The following is a 24,019-nucleotide window of genomic DNA, read 5'->3' on the forward strand; positions in this document are numbered from 1 at the left end:
GCACTATGAATTTTAATCTTTTCAGGAAACAAAAGATACATCACTGCATCTTTCTTCAGATGTGAAGCAGTCTTTTTTTTACTTTTACGCTAATTACTGTGTAAATGTCACGGGCTGTTGAATACTACTCAGCCATGAAAATGTTATCAAATTTCAATGCCTGTTTCTCAGTCACACTTGGAATTGTGGCATGTATGCACACATCCTTTCAAAGCAACCATACCAGAGTGATTTTTACACTGAACAATGCCTTTGATTCAGTGTACAACTTGTCTCCTAATGTTTATTCACAGCTGTAGTAATTGTTTGGAGATTCCGAATACTAATAAGTCTGAGGACTGCTGTATCTTGAGTAAAACACGAAAATACACACAACGGTAGATTGACAGCTGACAGACAGGCCAAAATATATAGCCTACTATCTCTGTCTGTCTGTCTGTCTGTCTGTCTGTCTGTCTGTCTGTCTGTCTGTCTGTCTGTCTGTCTGTCTCAACTTCAAGTGCCAATACAGGAAGTAGTGTGTCCTTTATGTAGTGAGGGGGAAATTAAAGTTTTGGAGGTGCTGAATGAGGATGTGGCATGTCTGTTGATAACCAATCAAAGAGCTTTACAGAAGTCTGACCATCACTAAATTTTAGTTTCCCACTCCTAAGCATACCATAACAGCAGTTAGCTTGCCATAACCACAATCTGTCCCTAATCTTAACCATGCCTTACTTACCATGCACAGATATTCTAGAAAGCGACACATTGTCAATGAACATCACATAATCCTCCCATATCAACGTATATATTTTCTGGCACTTTCAATATATATGTTTCAATACAATAGCATCCAAAAACATAGCACTCACCAGTGATGTGGTAGCTGACTTGTCGGTTAACAGCAGAGCTGTCATCATCTCTGGTGTTCAGCACAGCCACCACCTCGCCCGGTGGGTCACTCTCCTGAACTGAACCAAAGTAATTTTTCTCCAGGAACCTGGGAGGATTATCATTGATGTCTGACACCGCCACTGTCACAGTGGTGGTACTAGAAAGAGATACGGTTTCGCCAAGGTCTGAGGCTACCACTGTGAATGTGTAGGATGGATTGGATTCATGGTTTAGGTCCTTGTGGGTGGAGATCCAACCTGTGTTGCTATCAATGCTGAAGGTGCCAACAAGAGTGTCTGAATCCCCTTCTGACTGAATGAATGCCCCCAAACTGTATGTTACCTGGCCATTGGCCCCGGAGTCTGGATCTAGAGCTTGGACTTGAATGATTCTGGTTCCAATTGACATTCCCTCCATGACTGTGGCTTCATAGGAGTTGGTCTCAAAGGCTGGTTTGTTATCATTTAGATCCAAAACTTTGACCTCAACATCAATAGAAGTCACAGAATCTAGTTTAGCCTGTTGTACAGTGGCAGTGACTTTGAAGTGGTAACCTTTGATAATCTCATGGTCCAAGGGCTTATCAAGTTTGATCACACCTGTATCTTTTTCTATCACAAACACCACATCTTGGTTGTTTCCTCCAGTCTCTCCATTAACCAGGGCAAAGTTAGCAGTGCGTGAGACATATCCAGGAATAGTGTTGAGGCGTACTGTCCCTATGGCTGATCCTATGGGGGTGTCTTCTTGGATACTAAATAAGTACTGATGTTGGCTGAAAGACGGAATGAAGGCATCTGGCGAAAGAACATGGATGTAGACAGACACTAGAGAGTGGCGGACTGGATTGCCTCCATCAACAGCTTTCACAAAAAAAGATAACACTGAATTCCTCAAGTGGCTGAAGCTGCCTTTAGTCACCATCCAGCCATTGTCAGGGTCTATTTCCAAAATGTCTACCACAGGAACATGTGCCTCACTGTAGAGTGAATATATCACTTTGGCATTAGTGCCATCATCAGGATCATAAGCCTGAATCTGTGTCACCAAAAAACCTTTAGCCACATCAGATTTGACTGATGCTCTGTATTCTGTGGCATGGAAACGTGGTACATTATCATTATCATCTAAAAGGGTAACCTGTACTGTACAGTAAGAAACACGTCCACCTGAGTCCTGGGCTGCCACTGTCAGAATGATGTCCTTATTGGTGGGATCCTCACGATCAAGCTTTTCTACGGTGATGATTTGACCATTTGTGTCAATGCTAAACTGGTCCTTGCCCACATCATTAACAAAGGAATAAGTGATGTGACCGAACACTCCAGGGTCTGCATCAGTTGCCTTCACCTGGAATGAATAAAAAAATCAATCAGTCAAAAAAAAAAGTAACAAGTATTTTATAATTAAAGTAACACATTATTGAGGTCACGCAATGAATCTCAACAGCACTTACCTGTATAACTTTGGTTCCCACAGCAACATTCTCTCTCAGCTCTGCCTCATATGTATTCTGCCCAAACACTGGACTATACAGGTTGGCCCCCAACACCTTAACATGCACCTGTGCAGTACTGGTGAAAACCCCATCAGACACTGAAACATTAAGGCTGTAGATGGGCTCCATTCTTTGTTTCCGGTGGCTGGACAATGTGATGATTCCTGTCTTCTTGTCCATCACAAAGTTCATCCTTTCATTCCCTGACAAAATGCTGTATTCCAGCTTGTCAAAATCCGAGCTATCAGCATCCGAGGCTTGGACACAGGTTACAAAGTGATCCCTTGGTGCTAACTCATTCACATATGCTTCATAGAGCAGCTGATTAAAAATGGGAGGATTGTCATTCATGTCATTCACCACAACTATGACTGACACTTCACTACTCAAGGGTGGGAAGCCATTATCAGTGGCCCTGACGATGAAGTCATACTTCTGGACTAGTTCATGGTCTAGCATACGTGCAGTCAAGATTAATCCGCTGCTACTATCAATGTGAAAGTAGTCTGTGCTGTTATGTGCATCTGAGAAGATCTGATAACGGACAACACCGTTTTTCTCTGAGTCTTTGTCAGTGGCAATAACCTGAAGAGCTGGAGTTCCAATCATGGCTGTTTCAGACAAAACTACCCTGTAGGACATTTTCTGGAAGATAGGTAGGTTGTCATTTACATCCTGAACAAACACATCTACATCAACCTCAGCACGGGCACCAGTCAAAAAGTCTGTTGCTCTGATGGTCAGGTGGTAAGACGATGCTACTTCATAGTCCAAGCAGTGGATGACACTTATGACTCCAGTATCAAAACCAATGTCAAACTGAAGAGAGAGATCTCCATCAACAATAGTGTAGATGATATTCTGACCTTCTGGACTAGTTGCATTGATACCGAGGATAGGTGTGTGCACAGCCACATCCTCATTTACTGAAACGGAATAAAATGATTTGTCAAAAACAGGCATGGCTTTGTTGACTACAGTGATGGGGAACTCAATAGTAGATGAGAGAGGTGGAAAACCACCATCTCTGGCATATATCACCATCTGGTATTCCATATTGGACAAGTCAGACTCAAAGGGCCTCTTGAGGCTGATACTGCCTGTTTGACGGTTAATCTCAAAGTGACCATGGTCATCCTTGAGATAATAAGACACCTCTCCATTAATCCCTTTGTCACCATCTACTGACATGACCCTGAAAATGGGTGACCCAGGTTCAGCTTCTACTTGGACAGCTGCATAATAAGGCAGTCCAACAAACACAGGGGCATTATCATTGATGTCCTCCACCTGGACTCTAACTATAACTCTGGCCACATGCAGACGATCATGCTCCCTTCTTGCCTCGACAACCAGTTCATAGAACTCCTGCTCCTCACGGTCAAAGGGTATACCCGTGGTTTGGATCACACCAGAAGTTGGACGCATTTTAAAGCGTGTACCAGCATTTAATAAGGTATACTTCAAGGGTTCATTAAGACGGTTTCCCACAGCATTAACTACAGCCACTTTGGTGATATTTGATACATTCTCTTGAATAGAGGAGGAGTAAAGGCTATGGGTGAAGCTGAGACCAGAGTCTAGAGCTTCTCGTACAAGAATGGTCACCAGAGCTGTGCTGGAGAATTTCCCATCTGAGACTTTGACGCTGAAACGGAAACGTTCCTTGGAAAAGTTGTTATTTTTGACAATTATGACACCATTAGAAAGTTTAATGGCAAAATGCCCCAGTGCTCCATCGGTTAGAGAGTAGGTAAGTTCTGTGGGGACATCTCTGTCAGGGTCTATGGCTGAAACCTGCAGAGCTTCTACTCCTACATATGTGGGAAGAAGCAGTACTGTTTCATAGGCATTCTGGGTGAAGCAAGGTGGTGAATCATTTGTGTCAATCACTTGTATCGTGACTTCAGTTGGACTGTCTGCTGTCAACTGTGGCCTGCCATTGTCCCTCACATGTACATGGAAGCGGAAGGTAGCAAATGTCTCATGGTCTAGATTAGCAATGGTTCTGATGGAGCCAGTACCTGAGTCCACTGTAAAGAATGCTTTTGCAGTGTCCTCAACAATCTGGTATACTAATAGAGCATTCTGGTTGCGGTCAGCATCAGTGGCCTTGATTACTAGAGGTGAGTTATCTGAGTTTAAGACCACACTGTTGACTGGTGCAGCCTCGCTGATGCTACCATGATAATGAAGCTGCTGAAACACTGGTGGGTTGTCATTTTGATCCGTTACCTGGATTATAAGGGTAGCATTGGAGGCCATGCCAGCCATGTTGGTAGCCTGGACTATGAGGGTGTAAGATGCTGTTGTCTCGTAGTCTAGAGGCTTTTGAGTTGTAATCACTCCACTGTACTGATTAATCTGGAGTACACGATCAGCGTTGCCCTGCTTAATATCATAAGTGAGGGTGGACTGGCTGACTGCACTGACTGTTGTGACGGAGGTCCCAACCACTGCATTCTCTGTGATGTCAGCTTGGTACTCGGGCTGGGGGAACTTTGGACTGGCGTTGTCAGACAGGGTGACAGCAATACGCACAATGGTAGTGGTGGACAGAACAGGGGAGCCATTATCTGTGACTCTGACAGTGAGTACATAATGGCCTATGCTGGACAAGTCCAGGTCACGTGCAACAGTGATGATACCCAAAACTGGCTCAATATAGAATGCATTTCCAGTGTTTCCTGGAAAATAAAAAAGAAACATAAAAAAGTTATCAATTTAGTCAATATTTTACAGTCAATTACCTAAAGGGAATAAACATTTAAACATACAAGAGTAAGCATTTAGTTGTCAAGGGTGCCCACCTGCTTCAATAAAATAGTGTAGCTCTGCGTTCTCGCCTTTGTCTTTGTCCAGGGCAGTGACCTGGACTACAGCTGATCCCACTGCCGCTGACTCATAGACTGAGCCTTCATATAGTGCACTGGTAAAGATGGGTACGTGGTCGTTTATATCTTCTACTTCTACCAGCACACGAGCCAGGTTCTTTCTGTAGGGGAACTCTTGGTCCTTCACCTATCGAGAGAAAAAAAGTTAAAAGGTTATTGTCAATGTTGGAGCTCACAAGTTTGATCTCTTCAGTATAAGAAAAGAGGGGGTGAATTTGAGTCTTTGAAAACTTTTCAATATCACAATGTAATGGCTTTTGTGACTACAAGTATTGAAATCCTCATCATCATCATCATCATCCTTAATGGTCATCACCATTGATCATCAAATCTTCTTATAGAGTCTTGAACATTTAATTGGCATTAAAGGAACTACATTAAACTGGTTATAGTCCTATCTATCAGATCGATTTCAGTTTGTAAATGTTAATGATAAATCCTCCATGCAAACAAAAGTTAGACACAGAGTTCCTCAGGGTTCAGTGCTTGGGCCAATACTATTCACCTTATATATGCTTCCTTTAGGTAATGTTATTCAAAAACACTCAATAAATCATGGACATCGTTAGGCCAATTTTGGGGGGGCTTAAGCCTCCCTAAAATGTTCTAAAGCCCCCCAAAACCATTCAGGGTTTCCCACAGCACTTTCCAGTTTAGGCGGCCGTCTAAGCAACACACGCTTGACGACTTACCTAACGCCTTCAAAAAATGTACAGCGATGTATATTAATGTTCAACCAATGTCTGCAGCGGTGCTTACTGCAGTACGACTGGTCCAACTAAACAGGTGATATTAACGCCGCAATGTGTAAAATGCTGCGGTGCTGCGCGTTTCATCAGCTGATGTTACAAAACGCCAATATTAAGTCACTCAGATGTTTCTCATTCAGCAGTCCTGCAGAGAAAGAGTGAGGCATTCAACAAAAACGTGATGCTATTGCTACTGAAACTGAATATAACTACTTAACTGTATAATACTATATAACTTGTAATAACTATAAAATATAGTTTAGAGAATAACTTCACTACATAAGATACTCAATGGCCTAACCTGTGCAATCTAATTCAATCCAATGAAACAGCTCTAAATCTACATTTATGAAGCTTATACTACATTTTTTGACAAGAAGGTGAATATTTTGCTTTATGTTTATTATTTAGTGATTGTGGTGTATTAGGGTGCAATGTAATGCACCCAAGTACACCACCACCACTTAGTATGACCTCAGTAATAAACAAAGTAGAATGATCTCTTTTTTTGACAATGTCAACAAAGGCTGAAAATGTATAAACTTCTAAAAAAAGGGCAGAATTTATAGCAGAGCTGTTGTATTGGATTGAATTATATTGCACATGTGTTCCTAATGAAGTTGCAGATGACTGTAGTTCAGAGAATAAAACTACTAATTACTATATAATATAGTTCAGAGAATACCTTAAATTGCAGGAAAGTGACAGAATGCAAGACGTTGGGTGCCTGATGCTTGCATTGTGATCGATGAGCTTTTGCGTCCGTTCACAAAATGCTAAAAGATATCAGTATGTCAGAACATATCTCTGTCTAGTACTTAATGTTGATACATATGATTGCGCAAGTAAATTCGGGACCTTTTCTAGTGGGTAGGTGTAATACCTATGTATACTACACTACTGATGTGTGTTCGTCAAATTTCACTATGCCATCTCTTAGCACCTGGTTATGGTATACTGTGAGCGTGGCACATCGCTCATAGAGATCTGTATATCCCAAAGATTTTATTTTTGTATACGAAAAAAATGTGCGAGCTATGCTTAACGTAAAATCCTAGTGACGTCCCTGCAATAAATGTTCATAGTTATGCAGGCGATACTCAACTACATATTTCAATAAAGCCAGATTAATCCAACCAGTTAACTAAACTACAAACATGTATTAAAGACATAAAGGCCTGGATGACGTGCAACTTCCTGCTACTAAACTCAGAAAAAACTGAAGCTATTGTGCTTGGCCCCAAACACCTTAGAAACACATTATCTAATGAAATAACCACTCTGGAGGGCATTACACTGGCCTACAGCAACACTGTAAGAAAACTAGGAGTTATATTTGATCAGGATTTGTCCTTCAATTCTCACATAAAACGAATTTCAAGGAATGACTTTTTTCATCTACGTAACATTTCAAAAATCAGACACATCCTGTCTCAAAATGATGCTGAAAACTAGTCCACACATTTGTTACTTCTAGGCTGGATTATTGTAATTCATTATTATCTGGCTGTCCTAATAAATCACTAAAGACTCTCCAACTGGTCCAGAATGCAGCTGCACGCGTTCTGACAAAAACTAGAAAGAGAGATCACATTACTCCTATTTTAGCTTCGCTGCATTGGCTTCCTGTTAAATCTAGAATAGAATTTAAAATCCTTCTCCTCACTTTTAAAGCTCTTAATGGTCAGGCTTCATCATATCTTAAAGAGCTCATAGTACCTTATGTACCTACTAGAACACTGCGCTCCCAGAACGCAGGCCTACTTGTGGTTCCTAGTATCTCTAAAAGTAGAATGGGAGGCAGAGCCTTCAGTTATCAGGCTCCTCTCCTGTGGAACCATCTTCCGGATTTGGTTCCGGGGGGCGGACAGATAGTAGCTTACCACTGGATAGGTAAGTCTGAACAAAATCATCCTCTTAACTCTGACAACGTGTAGATACTCCTTGTCTGCTCAGTGTAATTAGGTTAATTGCTAAATAATGAGCTCAGGTATAGTGAGAGACAAGAAGTTGGCCTCTGGCTCTCCTGCTGCTCTACTTGCGAGACACGAGACTACAAGGCTTGGAAATTGTTTCCGCCTGAAAAATGTTTTACTCTGAAAGGGTCTCTCTGGTTCTGACCACTCAAGGTCAATAACCAATGACAGTATAAGAGCTACATATATTTGACCTGCGTCTTTGATTATTGAAGTTTCTTGACAGAGCTTTGCTATTTAACTGAAAACACCTCTTGATTGGTTTGTGTTGCTTGGTGAAAGACTTCTAATTAACCTTTTTGTACTGTTTGAATATTTTTTTAGAAAATATGCATCTTTCATTGGTCGAAGAAAATTGACAGTAGGAAGTCAAAGAAAAGACAGCCTAAAGCTTAAACTGTACTGCTCTCACAGCAGACACATTTACTGGAGATATGGACAGGTTAGACTCTTTTGTAAAAACAAAAAAAGTTGTTTTATTGTTACACCTGTATTATCCAGTATAATGTCTAATTATAACTTGCAGCTTTAATTGCCAGTTGCTCTTGCCAGTCTGGAAACCATCAACATGATTTTATGATCTAGGGTAATGAATAACCTTGATGTACGACTGTAGTGTTATTAACACAACAATACAAGAAAAACTGCCCTGCCTGTAAACACTTATAGTTACAAACCAGCTCTGAGATTAAAAGTAGGAATACAATGAGAATTAGTGTGTTCAAAGAGGCAGAATATGTCAAAGGGATGTTGTAACTTTTGATCACCAGCAGGTCTTGACCAAAGTATATCTTACCATGACGGTGAGGATGTGCTGGGCACAAGCCTCATGGTCTAGCCTCTGGGAAGTGTAGATAGTGCCCAGGGAGGGGTGGATGCGGAACAAACGCATGCTGCTGGGGTCTATGGAACTCTGCAAAGAGTAGGTCAGCCGGTGATGCTCGTCACGGTCAGATGCCAAAACTTGTACCACCTCTGTGTCAGGTGGTGTGTCCTCAGAAATGGTTACATCATAGGTTGGCTGGGAGAAGATGGGAGCATTGTCGTTGTTGTCCAAAACAGTGATGTGAACCTGGATCATGAAGGAGAATAAAATAGAAGCGGTAATTTTTAGGAGACATGGCTAGATTAATTAGACTAATTGTCAGGAACAACACATGTCCAACTAATGTACCTTCTTTAAAATAGAATGAGCTCAGTCTCACCTGTGTTCATAACAAGAACATTTCAGACTAAAATAAATTTAATTCAGGGGAATTGCTGTGATCAGTGGATTCAGTTGCAGAGGCAAACTCATATATTCTGTTTGATTCTGATGAGCTTTGACACATAAATGTGTTACAAAATGCCTCATAGCAGGCGCTATACTGACTAATAATTAATTAATGAATTAATGGAATTGTGTAACAGAACATATGTTGAACAGTAATGAACTCGATGGAATGTGTCATTGTGCAGACTGCAGAGAAGCCATGTGGTGTGTTTGTGGTTTCGTAAGTGTCATGACTCATGGAAAGTTCCTGAGTCACAGAGGACTGGTGGATAATGCCCAGCATGAGTCAGGAAAACACGAGAGGAGAGAGAGACAGGCAGAAAGGCAGACAGAAGAGACAGAAAGCCTGGAAATTAAAGTAGTGAGGGTAGACTGAATTATAGGAAAGGAAAACCAAAATAAATGAGAAGAAAGTCAATAATGGTCATATAAATATACAGAATAATAAAGACTTTTAATAGTTGCCCCATTGTTGTGTCAAAATGGATAAGTGGGTTTGAGAAGGATGCTCATCAATTACACTTGATCATGGTACCAATGCTGTTAAAAAAACAAAAACAAACAAATACACAAAAAAAGTGTTAGTGTTGCTGTCTGGCCACGGTAGAGTTTCAGGGCAAAGGTGGCAGGATGCCAACCCTGGTTCAAATGAGGTGTCAGGGCTGGAGGCCAGGGCTGCAAGATACAAGTTATTGCTACAGTGTGGAGCTGAGCAGGGGATGAAAGGGTCAGGGTGTGGTGCAGTCTGTACAGACAAAAACTGGCATTGCCAGGAGTGAGAGGAAATAGGTCTGGGCAAAGTGATGGGCAAGCTGTTGCGAGGAAAGGAGGCATACAAGGATGACAAAGGACAGACATAAAAGTGTCTTAAGCTTCTGTTCTACCATATCCTATCTTTATCATTAGCCCAGCAATATCACCCACTCATAGCACCACAACACTAAACCTCATATGAGATCATATAAAATCAAAGTAGTTTGATGGTGATGAGGTGTGATTCATGTCACATGTTTATAAAAAACAGTATTTTTAATTCTGCACCAATCAAAAAGGCTGTGGTAAAAATAGAGAAAAAGATGCATTGGAAATCTGGTGAAGAAAGCCACATCACAAAACTGCTGAAAATTTTAGCACATCTATTATGTACATTTAGTATCTGGAAGCAGTGGACAGCCGTATTCCGGGGTTTGGGGACAAAACCAAGTTTAATGATATATTCAAAGTTGTTTCATGAGAAAATGTAACATTGACTGAGTCAAATTAACTCCAGAAAAAAGTTCAATAAACATACAGTGTTGAGTTGAATCAAATACCTTTCAGTCATGTTGACAGATATCAGTCAGATGGTCCTGTTACATTTTTCCACTTTGAAGAGTGAGTTCCTTATTTGTGACAAAGACCTTAAAACCGTGTCTGTGCATGTTGGAGCCACATTTTACCAATGTCAGTGGGAATGGAGCATGTGAGAAAGTGACCTTGTTCATTTCAAGTGGGTAGGGACTGAATCTGACACTCGCCTTTATCAGGATTTGCATTGTTTTCATTATTATGACTTGTCTTAAAATGTATTACAGGCACACAATTTCATGTACATTATCTTCAAACTACAAAAAAACATCTACATGCAGTTCTTTTTATACTATTAGTTTTCTGTATAGGTAAACATATTCACATGTGAAGTATGGTTTGTGCGTTGAGTCTGCACATACATTTTGGGCTTACATCAAGCCTTGAAGACACGGGCAGATGATGTGACATGCATTTGGTGTGGGAGGAAACAAACAAGAAAATCAAGTCCCTACTTCAAACCCAGGACCACTGAGCCACCCTGCAAAATATACTGACTTAACTCTGTACAAAATAGAGGCAGGAACAGCAGTTTAACTTGTCGGAGAAAAAAGAACACACACACACAAAAATACATTATCAGGAAGTTATTACATTATAAGGTTTTATAGGTGTAAAACTTTATTTTGTGATAAAGCCTGCTATTATTACTATTATTATTATTGTTAATGTTAATGTGTTATGTTTGAGGGTTCTTCCTGTTAAAAGGGAGTTTTTCCATGCTGCTGTCACCAAGTGCTAAAGAGGGAATGTTGGGTCACTGTAAATTAAAGAGTAGAGTGCAGAGTACCTACTGTATGTGAAAAGTGCCCTGAGATTCTGTTGTAATCATTTTTATGTGGGCTTATTAAACAGATTTTAAATTATTTTATATGCAAAGGTGATGATTGCTACAATGTCACCAGTTTTAACGGTACTCCTCCCACCACTGTGAGCCAGGGGATCTCAATCCAAACTCTTCTCCTGTATGGTTCCTCATTCATGGAAAGAGTTGTTGAACTTACTCCAGTCAGGAAAATGTCTTTCTGTCTTAAAAAATGACTTGAGGATCTGCATCTTCCAAGAGTACTTCTCACTTACAGAGACATGTTGGAAAATGTGTTGGTTACACAGGATCATGTTTACTGCATTTTCCTCTTTTTTCCCTATTGCCAACCTCTATTAATTCACTGGAGCAACAAAATAGCATCTGGTGCATCAACAATTTCAACTGATCCAAAAAAAGTAAGAAGGTAAAATTGTAAACCACCTCACAATTAAAGGTTAGTGAAATAAATATCATGTGGTACCTGTGTGTATGCAATGTTGGTGCCATCTGTGGCCTGCACCGTCAGGTTGTAAAAGGAGCGCTGCTCGGCATCCAGAGGCTTGGCGATGATGAGGGTGCCCACAGCCTTCTCTATGTCAAACACACTGTCACTGTTCCCACCTGCTCCACAGGAGGAATGTCAGACAGAAGGAAGGTGTCAATTATACAGACATACACTGGACACACACCAACTGATGAATATATCAGAGCACACACACACACACACACACACACACAACAATTTTATTATGGACCAGTGATTTTCTGTCATGTGCAAATACATGTATTTTAATATTCAACATACAGTACATTTTCATACAACTAGTATAATCTCAGTAAGTGAAATGTGTTGCTACAGTGGACAGCACATGACTGGAGACTACTGCTTCACACACACCCTTCATTGATTTGTGTTGGTGTGGCGGTGTAAAGAGGGGAGGGATGGCGGCTGACAGGGATCAGCTTCTCTCTCTGTCTCACACACACACGCACCAGCTGCACACACTCTGCAAACCAACAGTAAAAAGCATACGATCACAGCAACACAATGAAGCACGAGCACTGGCCATGCAAGCAGCAGCAACAACATACAACCTAAGTGTGTGTGTGTGTGTGTGTGTGTGTGCATGTTTCTATTATAGATTGCACTGTATGTGTGGCATTCATTATTCATTACAGATACCCTCCCATAAGTTGTTCCAGCACCTATATGTGCCCCAAACACAGAATCTCCTGCCAGCTCACTAATAATGATTTGAAACCCAACCGTAAACTGTGTGTGTTGCATTTCAAAACATAGATTAGCTTAGAGGAAATCTTTCATCTTCAAACTCCTTTATTGAAACTGTGTGTGTGGTGAGACTTGCTGACATGAGCGTTAATAATGTTACATCATCAGGGTCATTTTTAGCCTTTTAACAAGAAAAAATAAAACAGTGAAGGAGCAACCATCTGCTGACTACCAATCACGCTTGATTCGACTTGACTTAACTCCACTCAGCAGCACAAATATATTTCAATCCAAATGGATGGAAGGTTGATTATTTCATCAGCAGTTCTGAACTTTTCTCAACTCATTATAACTGTAAGCAAGATGAGAAAATAAGTATCCAGTGAGAGCTGAGCACTGATGTTACTTGTTTCATGTGTCATGGTACCTGCGATAAAGTTGCCCTGCAACAGCAAATAGGGAGGGGGAACTTGTATTTTATCCAACTGATTTCAGCACTAGCTTCAGTGTGCACCAATAACCACCAGGTGCTGCATATTAGCAGTCCAGATACAGTCATAGTCAAGGCATTTATATAGCACCTTTCTTGTCTTTTGACTACTCAAAGCCTTTTTACAATCTGTCCACATTCACCCATTCACACACACATTCATACATTGGTAGCAGAGGCTGTCATGCAAGGTGCCAATCTGCTCATCAAGATCTTAACTAATGCACTAATACACTCACACACCACTGGTGCAGCCACTGGGAGCAATTTTGTGCCAGACTGGAGGAGCTGGTAATCAAACAGTTGACATTCTGATTAGTGGATCTACCTCCTGAGCCACAACCACTCCAAGTCACTGCAGTTACACCCACTGAGTGTCAGACAGATGTTAGTGTTCAGCCTGAATGCCATGAAACCACAAAGAAACACATCTAAAATGGGAAAGTGATGTAGTGCACTTGACTGTATGAATAGATACAACAACAAGAAATCTCAACTCTTCTTACAGACTGACAAAAGCTAAAGAACAGTGGAGGGCGCAGCACATAGTTGACACCACTGTTTATAGGATGTTCATTAATGTGGACGTCTCACATCATTAAAGGCGCTTCTTAAACACTGTTTTTTATGTTTTACTGATGGACTCAAGAAAGTCTCCTTGGACTGGAAATGAAAACAGGCTGTCATTTTGCCATGTGAAATGACTGCATTAACAGTCTTCATCTGCCATCTTCGTTGTATTTGTGTGTATTTATGATATGCATGCCTGAGATACAAACCAAACAGGGGGCCCATTAATCATAACATGGAGCCATTTGTGGTCAAAAACTTGACAGTGTACCTTTAATGATCAAAATATGTGATGTGATGGCTTCCACACAAACATCAGGCTTTAATTCTCATCTCACCACCCACACTAATTTAAATTAATCTCAGCTACACTGGGAGCGGATAGAAGTTGGGAGCTGTGTGTGTTACAGAAGGGGGCATGTATCACTATCTGTCTGTGTGGATGTCTATGTTGGTGGTGTGAGTGTGTGTGTGTGTGTGTGTGTGTGTGTGGGTCTGTGTCAGGTTCAAACAGATTCCCTGGCAGTGTCTCTGTCTAATAAATCACCAAACTCAGCACAGCAGCAGCTAAGACCACAGCCCACCACCACTCAACCCAGGCTTATTGACTGTTGTTATTATTATCATTAGTAGTAGTAGTAGTATTTGTTGTTGTTGTTTGTATGTGAATATGTTTGTGAAAAGCAAGATGTCCCTTTATGTCTTCTGCTTATCTGTTTGTTGTATGTAAAGAATGTAAAGAACAACCCAGCACCCTCCAACTTCAGTGATATTTGGCTATATTATTTAAAATAGCTCTGCTGTAAAAACACACTCCTCAACTGATCTATTTCACTGCTTAGAGATGAGGCTTCTTGTGGATGAACACCAGATCAATAGTGTAATCAATCTGCACTTGTCTATTTAGTTCCTAGACAACATTAATAATACACTGGACTGAAGTTGTAAACTTGAAAGTGAAGTGTCTAATCCAAGAGACTTATTGTGTTCTTGTGACTATTAAAGCTGCAGTCTGTAACTATGTTTGTATTATATTTGCTAGAAATGTCATTATGATCTGACAGTAGAATAAGATACAGATAAACTGTGACAATATCCACTGTCTCTGGGTCCACCCAGTGGTCATAAAATGATTTGCTAGAATCCACCGCACACGAATCAAAACAACCAATCAGAGCCCAGAGGAGAGTCAATGACGCTGTACACATTATAAGATCCCTGTGACACCTAAAGAATTTGCTGTTATTTTGATGCCATTCCATCCAGTGTTGTTATGCTCTATAAGGATTATACCTTTGCTTGATCCAGTTGACACACCTATAGGGAAAATATGTTTTCAACCAGCGTCCTGTAAAAATAACAAAGAAATCTGCACCTTATTCCAAACTGATTGTATCTCTGTCTCATATGTAATTGCAGCCTGAAATAGGCTTGTACAGAACTTATGCTGGGAAAAAATATGGTCTCTTCCTAATAGATGTAGCCATACATGGGGGTCTGTTTTTCAGAGTAAGATCCCTATCTGTTGGTCCCCCAGCAGAACAAAGGGACTTTCTAACCACAGGACTGAATCAACATCTGGTAAGCGTCTGCAGACCCAAATCAGAGGATTAAGATTTCACACCCTCATAAAAGACAGAGATTGGGGTTTGTAAAATTTCTGAGACATCAAAGAAGACCCCACTTACTGTCGTCTCAGAATAACAATGACATAGAATTTACAACATATTCACTTTTGACTGAACTCTCAGCTCAACCCCTCCGCTCTGTTGACAAATGGCAGAAGCCCCCCTCTCTGTCTGCCATTCCATGCAACAAAAGTGTTTTTCTGACTCTCTGATTAAAAATGTGTTTAAAACAATTCTCAGGTTGATCATGATGTTATAAGAATAAAGTCTCAAGGAACAAACCTTTAAATATTACCACTGTCAAAACACCTACTGTTAAGATCAAGATGCATTAACTCACCAAATATGAATGAAATAAAGTAAAGATATATAAATGTATACTACACGAAGTACCTGAGTAAATGAGATACACATTGATACTGTCTTTACTTTAGTTGACTTTAACAGCCTTTTTACATTCATTCAACAAGTTAGTTCATTGTTTACTCCTGATGGTTTTTATCTGATCCTCCAGTAATACTGATATAACTCAAGTATTTGTGTCTGTATTAAAATGAATGATATGCTATACAGGATGAAATACTCAAATGTGAACGATGATGTTGAATGGATTGCGTCAACAGACTAATGAATGAATGAATTGATTAATCCGTTAGTTATTTAGTGCCCTCCTAAAAGTAATTCATTTTAGTAGAAGGAGCCATTTGATTGGTTTAGGGTGAGGCCAACCCTGGAACACCCAGACCCCGCCCCTTGGCACAAAAACAGCTTGAGACACAAATTCTCTCTCTTCTTTAGCTCTTCTCTTAAGTATGTTGCCTTAAACTACTCTCCTCTTAACCTCTTAGTCTTAGCTTCTTCTCTCTTAATTTCTCTTCATTTTTAACTCTTCTAAATGTTTATTCTTTAAGTAACTTCCTTTAGTTTTGCTGACGGTTCATCTCCTCTCTCATTTTAATCGAGCTAGTGTTAAGTTGTGAGCGTAACTGAGGTAAGCTTAACGTATTCCTTACTTTTAATCCCCTTTGAATATCATTACCACAGGACCTAAAACCTCTGTTTGATTCCACCGTTCATCATCATCTTTCATTCATTAGAACCATATATTCATTTGTTTATTACTTTTGTTTTGTCCATTATTCACAATTTGCTTTTATTGTATGTTTATCACTGTTAGTTAATAAAACCCATGTAATCATAGTCGATCGTGTGTGTGTGTGTGTGTGTGTGTGTGTGTATTGATTTGGAGTGAATATCAAGACGGTCCCTGACGCCGGAGAATTCATGAACTTTAGATATTTGACTGATTCAGAAATGTATTGATTTATTAATTATGATTTATTTATTTATTAATTGGCTAATTAAACAAACAACCAATTAAGTAAAGTCTTTTTCCTTCTTAGGTGAAGGTGGTGCCCTGATTAGATTACGAAAGCTATTTTAATATCTTTTAATATCCATGATTTCGCTACATAGATATCTACTGGTTAACAAAGTTAAAGACATTTCTTTTAAGATCATTCATCGCTATTATCCTGTCAAGTCATTTCTAGTAAGATTCAAGAAGGACATTGATGTATCTTGCACTTTTTGTAACATGCACCCAGAGACTGTCTTCCATTTATTTTGGACTTGTGAACAAACTCGGAGTCTGTGGCAAGGCATCTGTCGTTTTATATTGGACCATATCTATGATGCCTTTGTACTTTGTTTGAATAATGTATTATTTATGTAATCTCATCATATTCCTGGCCAAGTATTATATTCATAAATGTAAAGTGTTAAAAACTAAACCTTCCTTTTGTACCTTTAAAAAGGAGGCAGAGTCCCACATTAAAACATTATCTACTTACAGCTCAATGTCAGTAAATAATGTAAAGTTAGTATTGGACTACAGGAGTCAATGTGTCATTCAGGTTCTGAAGGTGTGGTTACAGGAATTGCGCATGGCTGACGTAGCCTGTGCCTCGCAGTATGTTCTGTAGCCTGGGTTTAGCTGTTTGCTGTGTGCAGCAAGACATATTAATGATCAGTTCATGAGAGAAAAAGATGCTAAACCATATTGTGATCACAGGCAGGTTCAAACAGCCATGTCTGCCATCCAATATAATCATCCTCATTTAGGACATGTGGAAGAAGAGGTTTTGGCAAGATTTCCACTGAGGCTGGAAAGAGCCTTTGGCCAACACCAAATTACAGAGAGAGAGAATCCAACCCTCTGCTCTTCTCTAAAATTACTTTCCACTGCTTTTCTAAAGCTGAGTTTATGCTCATTAGCTCAACTGGACAGTTTTGTCTTGCCACAGAAGATGGTGATGTCTCACCTTACCCTGCACTGCTATGTTAGTGACAGGAAGCAGAGAAACAGGAAATATGATGAAGGGTAATAACAGAGCTGGCTATGGACACACCGCTGTCATCGACAAGCAGACAAAAATAGAAATGTTTGTGACTTTTTTCTTCTCTCTTCTGCCAGCCTTGCTTGCCAGCCAATCAGAACTGAGTATATTCCATGGCCATGGAAAAGTCGAGTCATAACGAACAATAACATGGACTGATATGAGACAAACAAACTATTCAGACACTTTATTGAAGCAAGTGAAAGCACTGTATTCAAAACCTGAGGTAAATGTATAGAAGTATTCATCTTCAGCAGACTGTGCTCATTATGGAGACTTGGAGCACTCACCATTGAGTAGTCATAATGGAGACTACTCTGAATAGTATATTATTATTATTATTGTATATTATTTTTGATCACTATAACAGTTACATTAATGTGTAAATAGCACTTGAATGTTACACATGGTCAAGTTGGAGATAATGTCATCATATATATATATATATATATATATATATATATATATATATATATATATATATATATACATTCACACAGTTCAAATTGTCACTTCTCACTTGCTTGGCTGGCAGCTAGGAGTTCTGAGGGCCTGGTTTTAAGCATTGCATGCTGATAATTGAGGGATGAGCTCTGTACACTTCCGGCTGGGTGTTGGCGCTGGTTGCTCATACTGATTATGCTTCTTCAGTCCCAAACCTATTGCCCTACAGCTTAGTGCAGCCATTAGTTTAGATAATGGGTCAGCAGATAGTGGGAGGTTTGTGTGCATGTGTGAATCTGCCTTTGAAAAGTGCTACATGCATTAATTCCATAAGGACTGTGTGTACAGGTGCTGCTAACAGCAGGTCATTAGACAGAGTTGTCACCGAGGTAACTAGAGGGTTGTTGCCATGGGAGCAGCCAAAATGGTTGTGATACCTTTTTACCAAACCTTCATCCGTTAAATTAATCATGTGAAACACACACACACACACACACACACACACACACACACACACACACACACACACACACACACACACACACACACACACACACACACACACACACAGAATAACAGGATAAACACAAACAAATACACACATCCACTCAGCCTGAGCTTTTGTGTGGTTTTCCCCTCAGTCAACTACGTCCAACCAACCAATCACAAGGAAGATTTGAGTAGCACTGATGAGAAGCACAGGGGTGGACAATGAAAAAAGAAACAGGAAAAGGAAAATAAGCGGAAAAGAAAGGAAAGGGAGTGAAGAATAGACAGTAAAGAGCAGAAGTGGGAATTGGAAGCGAGATACCTTCTGAGGAACAGTTCCTGCCACAAGCGCTCTGCAGAATATAGAACATCTCACGGAAAGACCTGGGACCTTCCAGGCACGAAGCATTGAGGAGAGAGAGGAGAGAGAAGGTGAGACAGGTAGGACACACAGGCCCAAGGGAGGAGGACAGGAGGATGATATGATGAGAGAGGAGATGATGAGACAGGACAGAGACAGATACTGCTTCCCACTGGCTGAGATTGTACTGAACCTATTTATACATGGGATGGTATCTACTTTTCAATAATTATAAATAGATTTTTAAGTGAAGCATGTGTTATTAGCATTATTATATCAACAATTTCTCAGGAGCATGGCTAATTATTTTGTTTCAGTATTGCTACACTGATACTGATACTTAATTAAAGCTGCTGACAGAAAATATTTTCTTGTGAAAAAGATCCAAAATAATTGTTTCACAATCACGAGACAGAAATCTTTCTTATTGTGATCTCAACAGAATAATTGATCATTGAAATACATGTATCATCATTAGGCTCCTTTTTTGTTTGTTTTTGTTGTATTTGTAATCCTTGAAATTAATTATATTTACAATTTTTGAAAAAGACATCCTGGTCATGTAAAATGAAAACTGTTCTTTTGAACCGAAGGTCGAGACAGGATGAACTTGACTGCACTGAAAACCTATTTATGAGAACTCTACTTTTTGTGCATAATTGTCAGTAATTTATTGCTTTATCTTGTAATATAATGTGAGGTACATTTAAAAGATTTGACAAGATGACGAGCTACAGTGCTGTAGTTTTGCTTCACCTATTGTATTGACTTAATTTAATATTCATACTCTGAACATTTTCTCAAACACTCTGATGTCTTTCAACAATATTCAGGTCGACTTATTTTTCTGTTTCTAGAATTGTATTGTCTGTAAATGTAAATTACATAATTTATATACTGTATGTGTTACATGTACATATGTAAATAATCACAAACATCAGTTATTTATTCATATTTATATTATAGGGTCTGATTATATTTTGCATGTATGAATAGACATTTATATTTCATATGTATGTTACTTTGACCTAGTGTAGGATAATAGATACAATAACCTTGTATACATTTGTTGTACTTCTACTAATTAGAAACATTAACCACTTGAATTTTAATGCCTAATTAATATAGGTTTATAAAAAAAGACAATATATGTTATTCCAGAGAAAGGATGAGCACCCAGTAAGCAATCCTGAAGAAAAACTGAGAGAGAATGCCTGCAGAGAAAGAGAGAGAGAGAGAGAGAGAGAGGGCGAGAGCGAGAGCGAGCGAGAGCGAGAGAGAGCGAGAGAGAGCGAGAGAGCGAGAGAGAGATGTTGAGAAAGAGAAGCGAAAGAAAGGGAGACATGGACAGAGTTATGGGGAGCCATAAGCACAAGCCAGAAGGTATCTCCACCTGGATACACACTGACTGTCACTACTCAGTGACAACAAAAGGAAAGATGAATGGTGCGTTGTGGAAACCTCAGTTCATCCTGGGCGCTGCTGTCCATCTATCTTGGGCTAACTGGAGCCCACAGTGCATGCATCATGGCTGGTGAACTGTCAGTGCACATATAGTATTAAAGGTCATTAAAAACTATTAGAATTAGAATCAAAAGTGCTGATTATTAGAATTATTAAATCACTTCTAGCACACCAGAAACATCACCGCACATAATGCGTATAAATTGAGCTTAGTGTGCTGAGCATGACATAATCTGGTTAAGCCTTTCAAGTGTGTGAAAGTGAACTTTGATGAATCAAAGGGATTTAAGTGAACCATGTTGGAAATGTCCCACTTATAGAGGGATGTTATGCTGTCATTAAAAATAAGAGTTTCAGGATGACAATCATACAAAGATACTTTTATTCAAATTTAATTTTGAACTCAGTCCATATCGCTATTGACTATTCACAAACTGTATTTTTCTCTATAGACTGGCTAAAGTTTCGTTATCTTTGCTCCTACAGGGCAGACAGACCTGGCAGCTGGAGAAGCTGTTGCCAAGGTGACTGGGATGGGCAGAGCATAACAGATCATGCAGCGAGCCCACAGTACCTAAGCTGCACCTCATATACACCAACACACACCAACACACATTCACACTGTCAGCCCAACATACGTCATGCACTGAGCCTGGGCACATCCTACCTCACACCACACAAAGTCTTCCACTAGCTGACAGGCGACCATCCTCACCAGCAGGTTTGTTTTTTTACCTGTGATATCAAACCACAAGGGGGCAGAGCTCTGCTGCATGGAGACCACTCCCACGATCTCAGCCACCTTGTCATTCTCCATGACGGTGAAATTGTAGAAAGTTTCATCAAATAGCAGCGGCGCAGTTGAAGGAGGCGGTTGACGGATCCACTCAATGTGGAGGCGAGCCGTGGAGGACTTCTGAGGACGACCGTTATCTGTTGCTTTGATCTGAAGAGAGGAGCAGAGATATAAAGACAGAGGGTCTAAGAATAGAAGATGCTGTATGCCATACAGATTGTAAAGCCCTTTGAGGCAAATTTGTGATTTGTGGACAAATACAATTTGACTTAACATGCAGTTAGATTGGATCTTAGAAGAGTCAGTCACACACAATTAGCATGTAGTAAAGTCAGGAAGAAAGACTCACAGATATATCTGACTTTAGTATTGTAATTCTTCTTTAAATGCAATGTGAAGTGAAATTTGGCAGCTCTGACTCCAAATGAATATGTTAAGTCTGGTATTGTGTCCAATTGTCCAAAGCCAACTTTTTTTTGCCATCTACAACTTTTGTGTATGACAGCTGCAGTATGGTTGAGGTGCTAGAAAGATTGTAGTTGAAGTGAATTAAACGGGCCCCTGACTCATTTTGAATTTCTTGTCGGTGCGATAGCTTCTGAAACCTCCTCCCGCACACAGCTTTCAGAACATGGTTTTTGGAATGGTGTTTGAAAATGCCTATATCTTTCTGAAACTGACAATCTGACATTCCCACACAATCATATGCTGTGATTAGCTGACTGTGTGGCCGTATAAAGGAACCAGGGTTTAAACTTATCTGTGTAGATATCCTTTTTCATTCTTTGCACAACTATTTCACTTTTCATTCGCACAAAGTCAGGCAAAGGTGCATGTATTGAGTTGAATATGTTTTTACTTGTTTAAAAGATTCCCATGATGCTTTGACAATATGTACCTAGAGATCTTGTCTTAACTTATCCTAAATCCTTTCAGCAGTTGATAAATAATTGCTGGAAGTTACGTACAGTGAGGATATCATAATTCCCTGCAGTGAAGGCCTTGCGTGATGATACCACTGCTGTCTTGGGGTCGATGAAAAACTTCCCATCCTCGTTACCATCCACAATGCTGTAGGAGAGGTCACTGTTGGGCCCATCGTCGCGGTCGTAGGCGAACACCCGATAGATGGGCTCCCCCTTCTTTCTCCGCTCCCTCTCTGGCAGTTTTACCTGGTACACCTTCTCTGGAAATGTGGGCTTGTTGTCATTTTCATCCAGGACTTGGACCATCACCCACACTGTACTCTGCCTGGGACTAGGACCACCATCTGACACCAACACCTGCAGGGGCAGAACAGATTGAGAGATTTAGTATAAATGTGTACAGTACACACAAAATGTGTTTCGGTTTAGGGACTTGATCCTTCGAAGATGTGAGCCATGAAAGAGTGTCCCTTGGAAGACCTGAGGGCCAAGCTGAACCTGTACTTCCTCCCCAAATTTAGTGGTCTAAAAATGGACTAAAAAATGTGAAAGATGTAAAAATTGTTACTTAACAAGTTGCATAGGAGTGCTTTGAACTTTTGACCATCTGAGGTCCTGATTTTGCAAGTTTATTATTACTTGTAAGCAGGCCAGCTGACAGTCTTGCCTGGGCCCGGGACGAGATAATCTTAGATGGGCCCCCACGCCCCCCGGATCTCTCCTTTTCCCTTGCTCTTCCTCTCCTCTTCTTTCCTATGCTCTTCCTCTCCTCTCCTCAGTGTTGGGGAAGCTACTTTGCAAGCATAGCTTGTAAAACTACATGTAGTTCAGCCTGGCAGTAGTTTGAACAAACTACATTTCTACCCCTGGAGAAATGTAGTTTGTAAAACTACAGCTAAAACAAGAAGCTTTAGCAACTACTTATACTGCCATATACGCTGCTATATAAAAGCATCTTTGCTAACAAAATCTTTAAAAAAATAATATTTCATGTTATTGACCATAATTGTAGTTTGTAAATTGAGTTTAACTACAAAAAATGACCCAAAAAGTAGTTGAATTACTTGACGCAGCACAACATATGAATGTAGTTTAACTACCAGCAAGTTACAGCTAATTGTAGTTAAGCTATGTAGTTCAACTACATGTAGTTTAAGTCTCCCCAACACTGCCTCTCCTCTGCTCTTCCTACTCCTACTCTATCAGACTCGGTCATTTTAATGGGCCATGATGCAGGATCGCTGAAATTAAATATCTGATCAGTCTCTGATCCATCCTGCTCTGACTCTCTGACGGGGCAGCGGGCCCCTCCCGCTCCACTGGGACTCTCTCTCTCTTCTCTCTCACCGGTAGCCTGACTCTGTCCCTCCGTTGGGGGGCAGCTCTGCCGCATCACTCTCTCTGTCACCTGACTGCAGCTGGATCTCTCTCCTCTCTGACGGAGCTACCAAACTCAACTGTTTCTGTCAAAGATAACGTGTTGTGTGTCAGGCTTTTATACAAGCTAATGGACGTTAACATTAGAGCTGACCTGTTAGGTTACGTTACAAGGCTGCCGGTAAACGTTGGCTGTGCTGTTTCTTACCTTGCTCTACGTTGACTTTACTAGTTCCAGCTTCACCGTCACCACCTTTTTTAAAATATTTGTTTAGAAAATCTCTAAGGCCTCTATTTTCTTCTTCTTCTCTTCTCTTTTCTTCACTTTTCGGACTTGTGCTGACCGGACATTTTTAGCGTACTGAACTTGAACTCAAATGACAACATCAAATTTTGATCAGTGGCCAAACCATTTTTGTGTTG

At 40.2% G+C, this 24,019-nt stretch overlaps 1 protein-coding gene across 1 annotated transcript in view; it reads right to left on the reverse strand.

Annotated features, from left to right (window-relative positions):
* Positions 1-24,019, reverse strand: part of fat3a (FAT atypical cadherin 3a) — a 174,857-nt gene that overhangs the window by 35,187 nt on the left and 115,651 nt on the right. The window contains exons 5-12 of the mRNA XM_062418455.1: positions 22,262-22,576; positions 21,233-21,443; positions 18,995-19,063; positions 11,903-12,042; positions 8,790-9,065; positions 5,185-5,395; positions 2,333-5,061; positions 855-2,226 (exon numbers count right to left, since the gene is read on the reverse strand). Coding sequence (XP_062274439.1) covers positions 855-2,226; positions 2,333-5,061; positions 5,185-5,395; positions 8,790-9,065; positions 11,903-12,042; positions 18,995-19,063; positions 21,233-21,443; positions 22,262-22,576 — 5,323 coding nt within the window. The remainder of the gene's footprint in view (positions 1-854; positions 2,227-2,332; positions 5,062-5,184; positions 5,396-8,789; positions 9,066-11,902; positions 12,043-18,994; positions 19,064-21,232; positions 21,444-22,261; positions 22,577-24,019) is intronic.

The sequence above is a fragment of the Scomber scombrus genome, chromosome 5, assembly GCF_963691925.1.
Source record: "Scomber scombrus chromosome 5, fScoSco1.1, whole genome shotgun sequence".
Classification (NCBI taxonomy): Eukaryota; Metazoa; Chordata; class Actinopteri; order Scombriformes; family Scombridae; genus Scomber; species Scomber scombrus.